The 18,997-nt window shown below is 45.9% G+C and overlaps 1 protein-coding gene across 1 annotated transcript in view; it reads right to left on the bottom strand.

Moving 5' to 3' along the window:
• Positions 1-837: 837 nt before the first annotated feature.
• The window catches only part of NDUFAF4 (NADH:ubiquinone oxidoreductase complex assembly factor 4), an 80,044-nt gene continuing 61,884 nt past the window's right edge, over positions 838-18,997 (bottom strand). The window contains exon 3 of the mRNA XM_069606415.1: positions 838-1,396. Within this exon, the coding sequence (XP_069462516.1) occupies positions 1,094-1,396 (303 nt within the window). The 3' untranslated portion in view covers positions 838-1,093. The remainder of the gene's footprint in view (positions 1,397-18,997) is intronic.

The following is an 18,997-nucleotide window of genomic DNA, read 5'->3' as shown; positions in this document are numbered from 1 at the left end:
GGCTGCCATTACGGCCACACATATCACTTTCTCTGTTGTCAATGCCTCAACCTCCCTAGGCGTCCTGGCTTGTACCAAGGAACTGTTATAAGGGATGTAGGCCTTACCCACGAGTTTAGTGGGGCTGCGTGGTTTATTCAAGTCACCGCCAGCATATATACCCAATAGTGAGTGCGCTACTAGCATTTTTCACCGACAGTCAATATCTTACGTTTTGGCGCTGCATGGGCTAGGGCAGACATGGAGTGGCATATGTTTAAAAAAAAAAAAGAAAAGAAAATGGTAGGCCGCTTGCATAGGCACCCCAGTCACTCTTATCCTTTGCTTCATTTATTTCTGGTCCTCAGTCTGATATGAAGATTTTCCATGTTTTTCTCTGTGCTTTGTAATGATTTTGAGTTGGTGTGGAAGAATGAATGGACTGTGGGTGGTGATGTGCATACTTCTACATGGTGCCGCAGAGGTCAACATAAATATGCTGTGCAAAGTTGCACAATTTATTTGAATGTTTAAAGTTTGTTATTGCACAGGTTTTGATTAATCCATTTTAGTTTACAAATGGTCTACTCGTTTGGGATTAAGTTTGGAAGCCAGGGGGGCACCCCCCTCACAAAAAGTTTGTCAAATAAACCTGCATACTTCGCTTAGCAAGACTCCAATTGTGCACATTTCATGTCCTAACCATTTTTTTTTTAATACTTTATTTTTGATTTTTTAAATTAACAACAAAAGGAGGCATCACATAATGCATTGTATTGTCCATTACTTAATCCAGTCGCAGTGCATTACGCAGAGAACCTAACATAAACTTACAAGTAGAAGCCAGTCTGAAGTGAATCAGTTTAAAAAAAGTTTCTCTTTTTTTTAAAATTCACTTATGAAATAGATCATTCCCATTCTACCAGCAATTTGACCAAAATTACCGGCAAAATGATTCCCAACACTCTGCATATCATGCTTACATTTGGATAAGGCAATCAGCCATGTTCAAGCCAAAGGATTATGGGAGTCCGCACTTGAGACTTGAATGAATGTTGGATTTTTGCAAACAACGAGCGGGCTCTAAACTCAAAACCAAATCAACAATTTTTGCTTAAGTGTCTTTTATTTGCTTCGGTTCTGTTGGAGGAACAATTCTGACATCAAAAGGGATAAAGAATTCCAAAAGCGATTTAGTATCTTTCAATTCCAAGCAGTACTCCTCTGCTATCTTCTCTGCAGTCCACATGTCAGGGTGATTTTTATGATTGCTGAGAGCAGCAAGTGCTTCTACAATAGACAGTTTTCCCCTTGGAATGTTCTCAACATTAAGAATAGAAGAGGGGTCTTGTTTGAAGGACAGCTTTGGATGTCTGAACTCCTCTTGTGGCCTACCGATAGCACTGCTCTCGCTTGCCTATTGTGGAAAGAAAAACAAGTTTGTTTTAACCATTAATACAACAAGCGCAGATGGAAACAGATACCAAGATCAAATTTCATGAATGTACTGAAATCACACAAAAAGCAGCTTGTCAATTCATCGCAAAGCATATCTTGAGATGCACAATAAAAATATTCGTATGGATTCCAAGGAGTGATTTTTTTCTCCATGTTATGTCATTCTGAAAACAAGATGGATTTATATTATCCAATGTGCGATATTACATGACACAGAAAACTCAATTGGATACCACAGCCCCATTGTCTCCATAAAGCCGGTGCCGACTCAAAATTATGAAACTACAAAAAGGATGTTAACTGCAATGATTTGGGCCCCCCTAATCCATGGCTCTACCTGCTTCATGATTTGTTGGGGGCGAGCATGGTGAGGGAGTTGGAGGCAGAAAAAATGACTCCGAAGATGCACAAATCTAGATTAGACTTCTCAAGTAAAAAACTCTGGAACAATACCCCTCGATTACGCATCTGGGTACATATGCACCCATGTAACCCTGCCATATACTACAACCACCAGTTCACCAAGCAAAATAGATGCAACTGCACACGCATAAGGGGATGTCTGGGCGGGATTGGCCAAGGTTAGAGGCATGGCCTAAGACTACCAGGATTTTTAAGGCAAATGGGGTATGCAGCACTTTTTACCCAAAAGAAGCAGCTTGCCTGGAGGAATCGCACAAACAGAACACTGGAAGCAGCCCAAGTGGCCGCCCAACAAGTTAACAAACGAGAGCCTGCCTTCGGAAAGCTACTGATGTCACTTTAGAGCAGGTGGGAGGTGCATGCAGTCTCTCTGCAATGGGAAGACCATGTTAAAGTGTATGCTTTGGAGATGCATGATAATATAATCTGGCTACAGGGGGCTTTGCGACTAGGTACCACACAGTGACAAACCTAAAGCGATCAACAACAAAAAAAAAGGTCTACTTCTGTGCAAATGGAATTTCAGCAATGTGGGTGCATACCAAATTTGAAGCGCTTCCTTCCTCGGCCAGTACACCATGAGCTAGAGGCTGAAAGGCTGGTTCAAAAAGTCAGACAGGACTTGGAATGAATGATGGAAACGGTCCTAAGAACCACTGTGTCAGGGGGAAACACTAAGGCTCCATACATTAACACTCTCCAAGAAGGCAGTCTTCCACAAGAGAAGCTAAAAGTCACCGAAAAATGCAGACTTGGGCTTCCTGGTCAAGGAATCCAAAACCAAAATAAGCTTCGGACAGGAAGGTGAAAGCTTTCAAAGCAAAGCCCAATAGCCTCATTCTGAAGCGAACAGATTTGTCACCTATGATCAAATGGGCTGCAATATCCAAAATAATGTTTACAGGAGGCAATGTTCGTGCCAGTACAGCCACAGGATGGTCTATAGTTGCCGCCAGAGGATTGTTATTCTCAGAGCCCAATGACGGAAGATCATCCATTAGATTTGGTTGCATTTATTTGCTGATTGAAGCCTTCTTGGCCACAAACAATCTGAATGTTGGGCTCAGAAACACCCTCATGAGCATTAATGAAGGTACCAGATTTTCAAACTGAGCAACAGAAGGAATGGGTGGAGAACAGTATCTCGAGGAAAATCTTTCTTGGAGACCAACATCCACCTGGATGCTTCCTGTCCCTCCTCTATTGCAACCTCTGCGACTCTTTCTATTCGCCCCTCTGTCCCGACTCACTCTGCAGGGCACACGCTGGAGGTTCTGATCTCCTCACACCTCCCTCTCTCTCTCTCTCTCTCTCTCTCTCTCTCTCTCTCAATCCCCTCACTCACCACTCATCTCTCCTGGAGGGATTAATTTCTCGTTTCCTTCTCTCCCCCTCTGCCCCCTCAGGCCAAGCCAACTCCAGCACTGCCATCTACCTTCTCGGTCATCTGACCCATGAAGTGTACGTCAGTTGAGGCTTTCCCTTTTTCATCGTCTCCTGCTCCCTCACATCCTGACAACCCTTTCCATGTGCCACTCTTCTATCTCCGATACTCTTCATGTTTTTGACCATCATGAGGATCCACTTGAAGTCCAAAGCAAAGTACAACTCCTGGTATAACTCTGACCTAGTCACCCTTAAACGCAAGTGCAGGGTGGCTGAGAGGAAATAGCTAGCTTCCTGCGCATCCTCTGAAAAACTGGCCTGCCGCCTGCTCCAAAAAGGCAATAACCGGCTCTCTGTCCACACCAAGAAGAGAGCCCACATCCAAGCCCGCCTCTCTGCGGCATCTAACAACTCAGCCAAACTCTTGAAAATCTTCAAGGAGCTGGCCAATCCTGCTGCAGTCAACCTCTCTGGTCCCCTCCCAGGCCTTCTGCACTGCCCTGGCTTCTCATTTCATCTCTAAAATCCAGGACATCCCATCCATCCTCTCCATCCGGCCCCCCTGTGGCCACCTCTCCTCTCTCTCCCTTTCCTCTGTTCTCCCCTGACAAGTCCAATCTATGAAAGTCTCATCAAAACAAGTTCTTCCACAACCATCAAGGACCACATTGACACCCTAGTTTATGCCCTGGCTGACTTCTGCAACCACTCCACCACTGGAGCCTCCCCTAACCCCCTGAAGCACTCTTTTGCACCCTGTTCTCAAAAAATCCCAGTACACCCATCCGGCCCGGCTAACCATCGCAGGATCTCCATCACTCATTTCCTGGGCAAACTACTGGAAAAGCTGGCCATCTCCCAGCTTAATCTTCAGACTGAATTGGTTGATTGGCTCCATGACCATCAGTCTGGTTTCAGAGCAGCCAGAAGCACGAAAACTGCACTTCTGAACATTAGTGAAGACCTGCTCTCTAACCTTGATTCTAATCTCATCTTCCTCGATCTCTCTTCTGCCTTTGACACGGTCAACCATACCATCCTGCTAAATTGTCCCCGTGAGGACCTAGGTATCACCAATCAGGACCTGGCCTGGCTGACCATGATCTCCGAGCGACCCTCCCAGGCCCAACTTGGGTCCTTCATTTCCTCCATCTCACTATCTACCTTTGGTGTTCCCCAGGGGGTCTAACCTCTCTCCCTGGCTGTTCAATTCCTGGCACCTCTTGCCCACTGCATTGCCGCTCTGTGCTCTAAATTTCAGTGCTATGCGGATACTTGTTTTCAGGCTCACCTCTGCCACCTCTTCTCATTTCCGACTGTCTGCTAGCCAGGAGTGGTGTGCGCAAACAATCTCTGCCTTAATGCCAGTAAGACAGAGATTCTCCTCATTGGCACCCTGCTTTCCTGTCACTCTCTGGCCGGCCTCCCTTGGCCATCTTCCTGCTTCCACCTGTGAGGCTAAGAACCTCGGGGTCATCTTCGACTCCACACTCGCTTTTTCTACTCACATCTGACGTCTCTAAGAACTCAAACTACCAACTGCACCTCCTCAGAGGTATTCTTCCTTTCCTCTCCTTCCCCTAGAAGCTCACTGGTTCTCTCTAGTCAGGACTACTGCAACATCCTCTTTCTAAATCTGCCTGCTTCTACGGTCTGCCCTCTGCAACTCATCCAGACTGCGAGTCTTGTCCTTGGCCTCAAGCCCAGGGATCGTAGCTCTCCAGCACTGAAATCTCTGCATTGGCTCCCAGTGGCTGCAAGGATTAAGTCAAAGACCCCCTGCATTGTCCACAAGGCATTCTGGGGCCTGAGTCCTCAATACTTCCAACTCTCTCTTCGTAAATACCTTCCTACACTCCTCCACCTCCAACTCCCTCAGGGTCAGTCGCTTCTCCAAGCAACGAGTTGGTGCTAGATCTCTTTCTTCGGCTGGGGCCTCCCTCAGGAACAGCCTCCCTGAAAATCGAGAACCGTCTCCAGTTCCGGAAGCACCTCCGCGACCTTCCTCTTTGCTTCTGCCTTCTCTTGTCCCCTCCCCTGCGGATTTCCTGTCCGATACCGCACTGCTCACCTGACTACCCACTGCTTTCAGGCCCAGGTCCCCAACTGCCCAATTGCACACCCGCACTGCCTCCCGGCAACCCCTGCACTGGGGTCTGTATCTGTAACCGTACAGTCCCCCTACTTGCACTTTTGGCCACCTGCTGGCCGCACTTCGGGTTATTGGTTTGATCCCATGTACAGCACTGCCCTCTCCCCTTTTCCCTGGCACTTTAGCCCTCCCTGCACTTGCTCTCATTTTCACTTGGCCTAGTTAAGATCGTTGTCTCGGTCATCCCTCTGTTGCCCCTTTCCTTGCCTCGTCGCACCTTGAAACTTGTGTAGAGGCGCATTAAAAATAGCAGATCATATCAAGGAAGAATCCAGAAGTACTGTCTTGATAACAGTAGTAGGTCAGAGTGCCAAAGCTAGCACTGCCAGTCGGGTCGACTGGCATCAAGGTAGTGCTTGCACAGTGCCTGTACTGTAGGGAAGTCTAAACTCATAAGATAGCGCATTGTTCTGAATTTTAAAAACACACACAAGTTGCGGCCTGCGCACAGCAGTTGGGAAAGACTTGAAAAAACATGCGAAATGTTTTGCAGCCACTCAAACTGCTTCACCTGAGGAGAACGAAGAACAGCAGTTTCAAGAAAGAAAAACAAATTTGCATTTATGTGGCTGTGTTTTGGGGGGAAAATGTCAAAGAGTAAGAGGGATACGTACATTGTAAAAACTGAAAGCGTGAATGGGACCACATTAAAGGAAGCCAGTACTGAACTCTAATCTGCCCATGCCACCTACCTCAAAATGAGATGTGAAAACAGGTGCCATACTTTCACATAGAGATGAACTCGTGGATGATAGGGTCACAAAAATAACTGGACCGGACTGTAAATCCTAAAACAAAGTTTATGGGTTGCATCTGTGGATGGGCAGCTTCAGGTAAGGAACAATTAATGTGGGGGGCGGGAGGAGGGGTGGAGGGGGGAGGGGGGGGGGGGTTCAGCAGATCTCTGGTGCCTAACCTGATATTTCATCTCCCTGGCCCTCATGAAGGCAGAAAAAGAAAATACCTGGAAAAATTCAGAATAATCTACAGACCTGGGAACTGTCCAAGGGGGGATTTGGGGTGGTTCGGGTCGCACAGAGGCAAAAGTCATAAAGCCCTGATGAACCAAACTTCAAAGACCTTATCACCACCAGGCCTCTGGCTCGCAATGGTTAGTCCTGTATTGACACCTTAAGAACCGAAGACTCCAGATGCTCTCTTGGTGACAGACCCAACTGCAGGGGCTATTTAATAATTTGTATTGGAAAAATGCATTTTTTGCACAGCGGGATTCACCATTTCGCCCAGAATTCTTGAACAGACAGTAATTTTTCTTTTGCAGTGTTCAACTATAAGAGCAAGTTACTTTCCCCATGCATCGTTCGACTGGATGTTCCTCCCACGCATTCCTCATCTTGGATATACAATATCCAGCTTCAGCAAATACATTTCGGCAGAGGGCACGATCGACTCGATGTTCCTTGAGGGCCTCCGTCTAGAGGACATATTCAAAGGCATATATAGCACGTACAGCACTTGTTGGCTTCAGTTCTGTTTTTTCATGCCATTCTCCAGTAGAACTACCCACATCAACACAGTTTGACCATACCAGGCATTGAAGGAGCGAAAGCTCCAATAGCATGGGACATTCCATTGCTGGTAGGCTGGGAGGGCGATGAGGAATACGTGGGAGGAACATCTAGTCGAAAGAACGTTACCTGGGGTAAGTAACTTGTTCTTCGAATGGATTGCGTCCTCCCACGTATTCCTCATCTTTGATAAGACTCCTAAAGCAGTGTTTTGGTGGAGGGAGTAAGAATTTCGCCATCAAGAGATTCCATGAACAGAATGGAGGAACGCTTTTCCAAAGCTTCCATCCCGACTTATGGAAGATTCATGGCAATAATGCCATGTGAAAGTGTATTGTAGACAACATAGCTGCCTTGCATGTCTCTTTAATTGTAACACCCCTTTTCAGAGCAGAAATAGCCATGCCCCTGGTGGAATATGCCCTCAAGCCTTCTGGAGGATATTTGCCCGCCAGCCTTTAGCATTCTCAAATTGCTAGAATAATCCATCTGGACAAGGTCTGCTTTGTTACAGCCTAACCCAGTTTGTGACCCATATAACCTATAAATAGTTGATCATCCAGACAAAGTTTGGACCATCTAGAAATGTAGAAGCTTAGAGCTCTACGTGGATCTAACTGTGCAATCGCTCTTCCTCCTTGCCTGGATGAGGTGGAGTATAGAAAGTGGGTAACAATAGGTTGTCCTACATGAAAATCTGAAATGTTCTTGGGTAAAAATGAAGGCTTAACTCTCAGGACGACCTGGTCCTTCTTGAACGCGCCTAGAAAACCTGGTGTACGGGCACGTTATAAATGCCATATCATATTAGATCATAAGGGTGGTTTAGATGATAGTGCTGCAATTCACTCACTCTACGGCCTGAAGTTAGTGCTACCAACAAGATGAACTTGAACATTAGTAACCTTAAGGAATTGAATGGAGTGGTTCAAATGGTGCACACAAGATGTTTTAACACCAGATTCTGGTCCCAAACGGGAACCTGAATAGGAGATGAGGGAACACATTAGTATCACCAACAGGTATCTTAAAATAGGTTTCGTCAGACGAGCGCTTGAAGATCGATAGCACCATCAAATAGCCTTCAATGGTCCCAACCTGGGGTCCCTCTGGTGTTTTGCATAGCAAAGGGTCGACATTCTTGTCCCTGCAGCAGCGGCACAAGGACTGAGTTGCTGGCTTTCTAGCTGATGATTACATCATCTGGGAGGTCCCAATCCTTGCATCTCAGCCTCTCAGAAACCATGAGTGAAGGCTGTATGTCTTCACCTCTGGATGGAAAACCAGACCCTCCTCTCGTGAGAGACAGTCCTCTCTTTGGCGAAGAGGCATTCGAGGGCAGATGGACATGACCAGAAGGTCCGGATACCACATGCTCCTGCACCAATCCGGGGAAATTAGGATCATGTGTTCCCGAACTTTCTCAACCTCCTGATCATGCGAGGAATGACAGACTGAAGGAAACGTGTACAGGAGTGGAACTCCCAGTCCACCACAAACACGTCTACAATAGCTCCTCTTGGAGGAAATTACCTAGAGCAGTACATTTCGCACTTCCTGTTTACACTGGTCACAAACAGGTCCACTTGAGGGGTTCCCCAAAGGGATGAAGATCTCTCGATGGACTTCCCGAGCTAGTTCTCACTCGTGGGAGACTGTTCTCTCCCTGCTCAGAGCGTCAGCTGCCGTGTTCTCCCCTACGTCTCGGTAAAGGCCGACAGGGAGATTACTTCTTGAATTGCCCAGTACCAGAGAGCTGCATTGCCTTACTGCAGAGAGGTAGTGCTTCTTGAATTGCCCAGTACCAGAGAGCTGCATTGCCTTACTGCAGAGAGGTAGTGACCCTACACCACCTCTTGTTGAGGTAGTACGTGGCCACTGTGTTGTCAGTCATTATCGGGACATTCTTTCCATGAACATTGGGCAGAAAATCCTTCAGCGCAAGTCCGATTGCTCTCATCTCCAAAAGACTGATGTGTAGTTTGGACTCTGATGGAGACCAACGACCCCAGATGGTCAGATAGTTGGCGTGGGCTCCCCACCCCTGGAGGGAGGAGTCAGTCACTACTTTTCTCTTCAGCCATTGTTGCCAAAAGGGTTCGCCCTTTAGAAGGTGGACCTTGCAGGCCCCCCACACGAGATCCAGTGCGACCCTGCTTGGAACCTGAAGTAGGTCTGACATTTCACCCGAGAATTGAGACCAGTGTGTCCCAAGAGCCCATTGAAGGGATCTCATTCTCAGGCTAGCCTCTGGCACCTGGAAAGTGCAGGATGCCATGAGGCCGAGCAACCTCCCCAAAATAAATCTTGGAGACGTGGGGCACTCTGAAACTTGCAGACTGTCTTGAGCCCTCAGCTCCGGTGGCGAGCCCTTTCCCAAGGATGCATCCAGTACAGCCCCGAACTGGAGCTTTTGAGATTGTATATGGAACTTCATGTAATTGAGGGAGAAACCCATTCTGTGAAGAGAGTGCCAGGTGGCATAGAGATGATCCAGACTTGTTTGGGAGAATGCGCCCTGATCAGCCAATCGTCCAGGTAGGAGTAGAATTGAACCCCTCTCCCGCGACTCGCTGCCACAAACGCCATCAGTTTGGCAGAGATCAGCCAGAATGGCAGAACACGAAACTGATGAGAATCGCCAACGGCGAACCTCAGGTACTTCTGCTCGAGATGGATTGGCACATGAAAATAAGCACCCTGAAGGTCCAATGACAGCATCCAATCCTGGAGTTGGAGGTCCTGAAGGATCTGAGAAAGAGCGACTATCTTGAACTAGTCTTTGAGGAACTTGTTCAGGTATTTCAAGTCCAAGATGAGTCTCAGTCCTCAGTCCTTCTTGGGGGTGGGGTGGGGAGCATAAGGAAATATGGAGAGTACCAGCCTTTGTTCCTCTCCGCTACAGGTACTGGCTCTATAGCACCTATCCCTAGCAAGGTCAATGTCCTGCACAAGGAGCGGATCTGGATCTTTCAAAGAATGGTTTGCCGGTGGATGGGTCCAAGGTCTCTGAATGAAGGGAAGGCAGCATTCCTCCTTCAGATGCTGAGACAGTCGGCCTCCCACTGGGGTGTCGTGACTCAAGACCTCAGAGTGGTTTTGAGGCGGCTTAAGCAGTGGATGTTAGTAAAGATGCCACTGCTTGAGCAGGCTTTGCACCTCTCCCTCGTCTACCACGAGGGAATCTTCTTTGGCCAGCCATTCCTCTTGTTCTTCCAACTGAGGAGCAGTAGGGGAAGGATCTACCCCTCCAAAAAGGTCCACTGAGGCAAAAAGGCTGAGGCTGCCTAATAGCGGCACCCAAAGATTTGGTTGGCATCTTGGAGGTCTGCAGCTTCTCAAGGCTTTCGTCAGCCGTGCTGCAAAAAGGTGAGACCCTTCAAAAGGCATGTTAAGATTGTACATCCACTGCAAATCGACTTCCTTAACCACACAAATCTGCGAATGACTGCTTGCCGCCATGGCTCAGAATCCAGACCCCGACTGAAGAGACTCACATGACTTCCTTGCCATCCTTAACAATGGCCAAGAAACAGTCTCTTTACGCCCCTTCAGGAATATGCTCAGCCGCCAAAGAAATGCAGTCCCATAGAGTGCATGAAAACTTTGCCAAGGCACATGTGGATTTTTATATAACGCACCTAAACAAACGTTATCTGGGCGCATTACTTGAGTGTTACACAATGTTAAGAGACAATGAGGACAAATCATTACAGGTAATTACATATTACATAGCAAGTAGGAGGACAATAATTACATATATCTGACAGAAAATTGCATAGATGGTGGCTGGGAAAAGTCGGGGCAGATGCTACGGATGTAGGAAATGGGCACCTTTATCAGACATGTGAAGAGCCAAGTTTTTTTAAAAAAAAAAGTTCCAGAAGGAGGGTTCTGATCCAATAGCCAGAGGCATGGAGTTCCATAGTTTAGCAGCTAGAACAGGGAAGCCATTACACCTAGCTATCCAACTTAAATCTTGGAATCTTTAGGCAGTGTGTATGTATGGATCGGTTAGGTCAGTCAGTGATTTCTGGTGAATTTGTCATCTAGATATTTTGGCGCTACTGGAGAGACACGTGAGTGAGTGCTAAGGTTTTGAATATGATTCGGTCGTGCACAGGAAGCCAGTGGGCGTTTTATAGCTGAAGAGATGTGGTTGGCTTTTGGGATGTTAAGTGCCGCTCGCAACGCATTGTTTTGAAGTACTTGTAATTTTTTCATATTGCGTCTGTACTTGGCTGATTTAAGAGCCATGCTGCCCGCAGAAAATACTTTCCTTGCACAGGCATCTACCCTTTTCTCATCCCTATCTAGTGGGATGGTTGAATAAGCAGCTTATTTTGGAAGTAGAAGTTGCTGCCTTTCTGGGGTAGGGTGATAGGTAGTTGGGGTCACCACTTGGACAGTATTTTCTTGTTAAATTCTTATTTACTGCCGGACTTGACTCCGGTGTTTCCCAATTGGCACTTAGCCTTTTCTGAAGAGCAATGTGGAAAGGGCAAAATAGGATCCTTTTGTCTAAGATCATTCTGCTCGAAGGGGAGGTCAGGTCTGCTCCATACCAGGTAATCTACTACCTTAGACAACTACTGTATGACGCATCTGCATGTTCAGCAGATGCAGGCTTTCCAAATTCTAATTCTGGTGAAGTGTCCACTCCACTGGCTGTTTGCAATTTTCATATAGGGCCTTCAGTCTGGATTCTAGATATAAAACTATCAGGGACATTTGGTGTGCCATACTGTAAACCAAATTGATCATCATCAGATGGCTCATTGTCCTTAAATAGGAGGTTGGAGATTTAAAGTAATCAATTCTTGGTAAAGGCTTCAAAAATGTTGAGCCCGAACGCTCGAGCCGTCGATGACTTTGACGAAGAAGTTTGAGAGCACTGAAGGTTCGATGGCGTCGATGGGCCCACTTAATTTATGACTCGAACGATTTCTCATTATGTCGAGGCCTCAACAGCTCTCGATGTGGGTCTGGCCTTTGTCCTGGCTTGAGGGATTTGGCTCGAGTCCCTTCCTTACCGGCTTTATAAAGTGCAGTAGGAGCATGGCTTGTCGAGGGTTTCTGGTTTTCAAATATTTTGAGCAGACTGCTTCCCATTCGGCAGGAGTGCAGGATATAGCGCTCTCTACAGAGGTGTCGGATGAGGATGAAGTAGGTGACTTATGGTGCCTCTTCTTCGACGGCGATGAAGAGTGGTGTGACCCACTCCTTGACCTGGACCTTTTTGCCTTCTTTCTTCGAGGAGAGTCGCCTCTTGCATTGTCAGAAGGTTTCTTTGACAGAATAGTCTATGGGGATTTCTTACGGAATCTACCTACTGCCAATTTCCCCTTCAGATCTTTTCCGGTCATCGATTAACATTTTGAACAGTCCGAGGTCTTGTGCTCCACACCGAGACACCACAAGCATACTCTGTGCGGACCGGTCAGCAACATCTTATCGCAGTTTTGACACTTTTTAAACCCAGTCTTCGGGAAAGTCAAAGACAGACATTTTCATATATATTGCAAAGGAAATATGGAAGCGTGCCATAGTTCTCGAAGCGTAAGCTTACTAGGAAAAACGGAACTGAGGCCAACTGGCAATGCGCGATATATATATATATGCCTTCATTACAATCTCGAGGATGTCCCTCGAGGGCCTCCACGAGTCGACTGCATCGACGCACAGCGCCCTCTGCTGAAAAAAGAATTCTGAAGCAGCTGAAGCTGGATATTGTACAAAGATGAGGAATATGTGGTTGAACACAACCCATTTGAAATGCTGTTAAGTGACAAAAAAATGAACGTGGACGGTCATTGTCAGCATGCACATTAGGCAAATTTGCATTTTGTCGCAAAGAAATGGCACATGCAAGTGTGGATCATAGGTCATAGCATCCGCAAGGATGCGCCCGTCACTTTGAGATGTTGAACAGAGAAGTATCAATAAGTTACAAGTCAAAATCTGTAAGTAATTACCCATTGGTCCCATTATGAGAATTACTCCACTTCGGAGAGGGTAATCCGGTGAGCAAATTATAAATGTGGCAATATTAATACAAGAAAACCCTGAGATGACATCACATTAAATAGGAGGGGAAACTGGGTTTAGAAGTTACTCCTATCAGACTGCCCGCTTTATTAATGTGCCCAATGAGAGGTGCGTCGACTGGGATGTAACTTATGGAACAGTGTCCAATCAGATTGGGGAAACTATACACACCTCAAAAAGGCAGGGTTACTGTTCCATGTAAGATTCAACCCACAACCCATCACGACGAAGACCCTGTGAAACCAGCTGTGACAAGTATGCCCAGACCATGAAGAAATCCAACCGACGACGACACACTCAGCCTGAGAAGACAGATTGAGGCTCAAGCCTCGGTATCCAATAAGCACTGCTGATGGACAAAATCTGTCTGCAAGAGGAAGAGAGGAAGCCAGCTGAGGGATAGATGCTGACAGTCTTGCTGATTGATAACAGCAATGAGAAGAATAGATTGCTCTCCTTTTGAACCCATTTTGGATCATTACCAGAGCCACAAAAGAGGCCTAGTAGGAGTTGAAGTCCCAGGCCTTCTCCATGGGAAGAAGCAGTAGACAGGCTGTGGAGGAAAGCTGATCTCATCTTGCTGATTTACGCCCAGCTGTTCCTAGAGGGTTGGGGGGGTGGGGTGGGGGGAAAGAGTTCAACAAGTCCTCAAGAGGGTGCCACTGCTCACCAGTCTGATCCAGTCAAAAGAAATGCATATGCAAGCATGATCTAAAGGGGATACTATAAAACAGAATTAGATTAAATCCTGGCCCGTTACGTATAAGTACTGAGGGAACGGGTTATAGAAAAACAGACTGTACATCTAGGGAAATACGTAAATAGTTCATAAGCATACGTGCTTCTGGAATTTGAAATAGTACATATGGTCTGTATATAATGAGATTCCAGCACCACCAGTCCCTCACCCCACACCCTCCTCTGTGCATCTGCAAAAGCACAGAAGCGCAAAGGACATCTCACAATGTACATACCTAGAAAAATAAAGTAAAGTCACTTCCTGGATATGCCATCGAGCACAACACTGTTGTAAAGCCAAGTGCTCCAGACAAAAGGAAGAGGGCGATTATTTGCTACCCATTCTTTCGCCGTTTAGAAAGGTATGCCTTTTACACAATAAATAGAAACATCACCGAATGGATCTAGCCTCTATAAATGTTGAACATACATTTTCTTTTTTACAAGCCATTTCATACCTGAAGAGAAGGTCCATTCTTTTGTTGTGATGAGCTTAAAACGCTGTTGAAATTCTTTCATAGTGAATAAAGGAGAAATAGCGAGAATTGGATAGACACCTATGGTGACGTGCATACCAAGTCTCCATTTCCATAACTGTAGCATTGAAAACTGAAGTGGATAGTGCGTTTTCATTATTTCTCATCATTGATCTTTTATCAAGAAACATTCTTTGCAACCCTGCATGTTTCTGGTCTCGAAAGGGGAGGGAAGCTGCAAGGAACCAAGATTATTAAATTGACATATGATCCTTCTGTATACGAGTCATCCTAACATAAAGGTGTGTTGAATGATCCTCAAATTCTATTTATATACCAAAATGAAGAGTAGTAACTATCTAATAGAAACGTCCACCAGTGAATATCTTGGGAGAGTAATAGGTTTGTACCCAATCAAATTTGGTGTATGGAACAATAAAATATCATACCCATCTTACATGAGTTACATCTGTATTATTCGCTTGGATATGAAAACTCAAACCTGATGCTACTATAGAAGTAAAGAACACAAACATTTTCCCCAAACTTATTATTTTAACTTATAAGTAAGGCAAAAGTCAGTGACAAATTTTACCTTAAAACAAGTCAACAGTATGAACTTTCCGTCTAGTTTGAGGAAACTGGGTTAAAGTGTAGACCATTTTTCCCAATTGATTGTTTGCCTCTACAGCTAGTCCACAATTACAAGAACTAGCATATGGCTCAATCGGGCTGCTATCTTGTAAGGCTACTGAAAAAGTATATCAAATGTAATTAAGACTGGCTCCAAAAGGCCATAAAGTATGGTCTCTGTACCAGGGACAGTTTCCCTAGTGTAGGTACCAATCATGCATTAGCACTCTTTTGCCTGCACAGGCTAAAGTGGTTGAATTTGCATTAGCTCCTTTGTTCTGGGATATCTGAGAATATTCAAATTAACTGGAACGCTTTTAGGCAGGTTGCTACCCAACATAAAAAATGCCTATAGGATATTGGCTGTCCAGACTACCTATGCTTGGTATCAAATTGAGGGGGTGGGGGCGCAGGAGTGTAAATGCCTTACACATTTCTAGTTTCAAGTGGGTTACTTGGTCAGGATGGCTGTTTTAGGGGTTAAGAGAGTTCCACCAAACTATGAAATAGTCTCTCCAGGGGAAGCCACTCCTTTGAACTGGTGGTCTTGCCGGGTTAGTGCCGAGACCACTTGTTTGGCCTGTGAATTGCACAGACAAGCTCACTTTATCACTGCCCGAGACACCACCTCCTTGACTGCAGCTTCTGCTTTTCCTTTGTCAGAGACTTGACCTATTTCCCCACTCTTTGGCCAGGGATGCTACCTGTTCTTCTCCTGCTCCATTTTGCACGGTGTTTGGCCTTTTCAGTTGCTCCTTACTCTTGGGCCACAGCCTCCAACTTTATTTCTGCTGCATTTTCACAGGCCATAGCCTTGTGTCCTTCTTGCCCCACTCACACCTTCTCCTCCAAACCCTCAACGTTCTGTTCAACCTTCCTCCTCATTCGTCAGATGGTCCTCTCCTCCACTCCAAAGTGCTTTCTTTTTCATTAAACAGTTTTCAAGCTCTATAATACAAAGGCCTACTCTGTACTCAAAATCTCCTTCAAAGCGCTGGCTCTTACATAAGGTTTGAACTGAATAGCTTATCCCAGAGAGGCCACAAAGGTCTTGTGCACTGTGTGAGCATGCACAGTGGTAAGGAGGATTCGTAGTCCTGATTCTAGAACAGGGAGCAACCATTTTGGATTGCTCTGTGCAGCTCTGGGAGAAGTTGCGATGATGCTGTTTTCTTGTCTTTCTCCTTGTTTCTCTGGAGTCCACTCTAGCTGCCCCCTTTACTTAGCAGGAAAAGATTGTGTGCTGCAAATAGGTTTTTGAAAAGATTGGAAACCATATTTTTTCTTGCAAAGCATTGGCATTCCTCAAGTATGTCTGAACTTGAGAATCTGGTACCTCTAATTCCTGCTGTCTTTTTTAATCTTGCCTAAAGTACCTGCTCCATATGTTCCTGCGTGGCTGCTTGGTGTTAGGTTAGATTTCCACAGAGCTGGTAAATCTTCCTTTCCTGGTTCAACTCCAGAACTTTTTGCTTTTCTAGTGGGATATTTTTCATTAATACCTCCGTGAGTGGGAACCTTTTTCCACACTCACCTAATCTCTAACTCTTTTTATGGATGTCATTTTCAAGACTCTTCATAATGTCTTTTTAAGTTATCATGTCTAACAACTTCTTGGCATTAAGTGCCTGTTGTTGCTGGGTTGCCCTAGGGGCTCCCCATTTAACTTGCTTGTGCTAACCTTAAGTGAACTACAGTGCCCAAGGGTGGAAAGGATCTTTGGATCCCTTTTACATTTTATTCTGTGAAACCAGCACACACCACCTTATGTGGTGTGCTGGGGAGATGCAATGTATCCCCTTTCACATTAAAACTAACAATTCTGTTACAGTGACAAGCTTACCTTTAATGGCTGGTGGCAGTGATACCTTTTACTAATTTGGTGCACCTTTACCGCAGGCTGTGATCACAGCTGCAGTAAAGGCACCCAAGTGTGCTCATTTTACCAAAATGGGCCCCGTCTTCTTTTTCTGCCATTTTAGTGTTTCTTGTTCCTTCCCCTGACATCCAGGGCGGGAAATTCCTTTGTTTGAGTTTTGCCTTTGGCGGGAGTGCCCTGGACACCCCGCCCAGGCTCCAGTCAGTCTGCAAGCACAGGAGAGGAGGGGGGAGATGGGGGGGGGGGGTGGAGGGAGTCCAAAACTTCCCCCTCCTTTGTCTTAGGCCTTCCTTCAACTGGGCCAAATCCCAGGGGTGGGGGGGTGGGGGGAGGAGGTTGGCTGTCCTGATTGGACAGTCAGACGCCCTTTTCTTGTAAAATGCGGGGAGAGAATGCAGAGGTTGTGTTGCAGTTCCTGATAAATACTGGAAACCTGGAAGCTGAAGTCATGTCGACCACTGGAACAGAAAACCGAAGAGGATGATGTAGGAAAAGCGGCGGGAATGATTTCCAGCGACCAGAGAGCCTGCTGTGTAACCGGAGCCTGCTGCAGCCCTTCCTTCCGATCGACCGGGGTCTCCGAAAACGACACCCCGAACCCAGAGCCTGGTGAGACCCACTAGACTCAAGACCACCTGCATTTTGAGCCATTCCACGAGTTGCTGCGACCTTGCGTTCTTGCAATACCCCAATACCCTGGGACCGCCAGCCACTGTGTGGTGCACGGTCTTCCGAATTCCACTGAAACGTCGTGGGCATCCTGGTCCATCTCCAGAGACACGAATCGAGTCCAAAAAAGTCCCCTCACAAGAGTGCTGGACCTTTTTAACGAGAATTCAACCGCAATTTTGTGTCTTCTTCTGTGCTCCTTGAAAAGGCGCCAAACCCGCAGAACCGCATTCAGCTGCAAGAGAAATCTTGCCTAGAGCCTTCTTCATCGATCCCTGCTGCAAAGTCCCTTCTGAGGTCTTATGTTCCGTCTCCAGGACAAGGAATCCAGTGACTGGTATTTGGCTGCAGTCCCTGAAGTTCGCCTGCTGCAATCTCTTCTTCATTGCTGAGGTACTGTGTTGGCTTGGGTATATACTTACCTTAAGCCTGTTGGGATTTCTGTGTAGTCCTGGGGTGTTTTCTGTGATTGGGAGGTCCCTCGTCCAGTACACCCAGTCCCACTGCTAGAATCATTCTGGGGTGTCTTCTCTGAAGCCCCTGGACCCTCTTCTAACCCTAGAAGTAAAGTACTCACTTGTTCGCCAGTTTTCCTAAGGAAACTCTGAACTTATTCTAACACTGCCCGTTGGTCACTAGTCCTAGTGACCCCCCTTCTGCCACTGAGAACACTCATGCTCTAAGGGAAAGACTTTGAAGGGATTGGGACTTCTGCCTAGAAAGGAAATCAAGTGTTTTACTTACTTGTAAAGAGTTGGTGGGTAACTGTAATTCTCAGAGTGAACCGTTACAAAAGTTCTTACTGATCTTGATGTGTGATGCACTAGTCTTAAAAGTATGGTTAACATCTTTTCTTCCTTAGCCACTGTTTTACCAGTCTAAAAGAAAGTAGATGAGAAGGTAGTTTACTCTCCTGTGATTAGGTTGTGCCTCTTTACAAAAAGTAATGTGTTGGTTTCACCAGATTATTCCTGTAGGGTAATTGTATGAGTGTCCCCCAACTGTTGGTATCACCAGGTTAGTCCTGTTAGGATAACTGTACGAGTGTCCCCCAACTGGGTCTTGCTTCCCCTGACTTGCTGCTAGCCTGTCCTTAATAAGTATACATTAGGTTGTTGTCTACCTAGAATAACTATTCAGTAAAGTGTGACATTGGGTTTTACTTTCCCCTTCATTGTGAAGTTAAAGTAAGTGGGTTTTACTTACCTTGTGTTAGCTGTGTGCCATCCAAAACAAGTTGTTATTGCTTACCTCAATCTGGGGTTCTCCGATTTCCAAAGCATCTGTAATTGTACATTACATCCTTAGGTTTTACTCACCTTGTATAACTGTGTTATGACTAAAGTAGTTATAGGTTTTTACTGCACCAAGTGTTTCACTATTCACCAAAGGTATATTGTCCACTTGACTGTTTATGTTATTTGTTCCAAGAGTCACTGTACAACTGGAAGGGCCTACTGTCCTTGTATTACCAAAAGTAATCTAAAAGTAACCATTTGTCTTTTACTCCCAAAAAATAGGCTTGGCCTATACTAAATGTGTATAACAAGGTTTTGACTTCCCTAGAACTACTGTTAGGTGTTCCAAATAAGGTTTATACTTGGGCCTGTGTGTTTTATATTGTGAT

Source organism: Ambystoma mexicanum, chromosome 4p (assembly GCF_040938575.1).
Source record: "Ambystoma mexicanum isolate Mex_15411 chromosome 4p, UKY_AmexF1_1, whole genome shotgun sequence".
Classification (NCBI taxonomy): domain Eukaryota; kingdom Metazoa; phylum Chordata; class Amphibia; order Caudata; family Ambystomatidae; genus Ambystoma; species Ambystoma mexicanum.
This window is presented reverse-complemented; position numbering and strand designations above follow the sequence as displayed.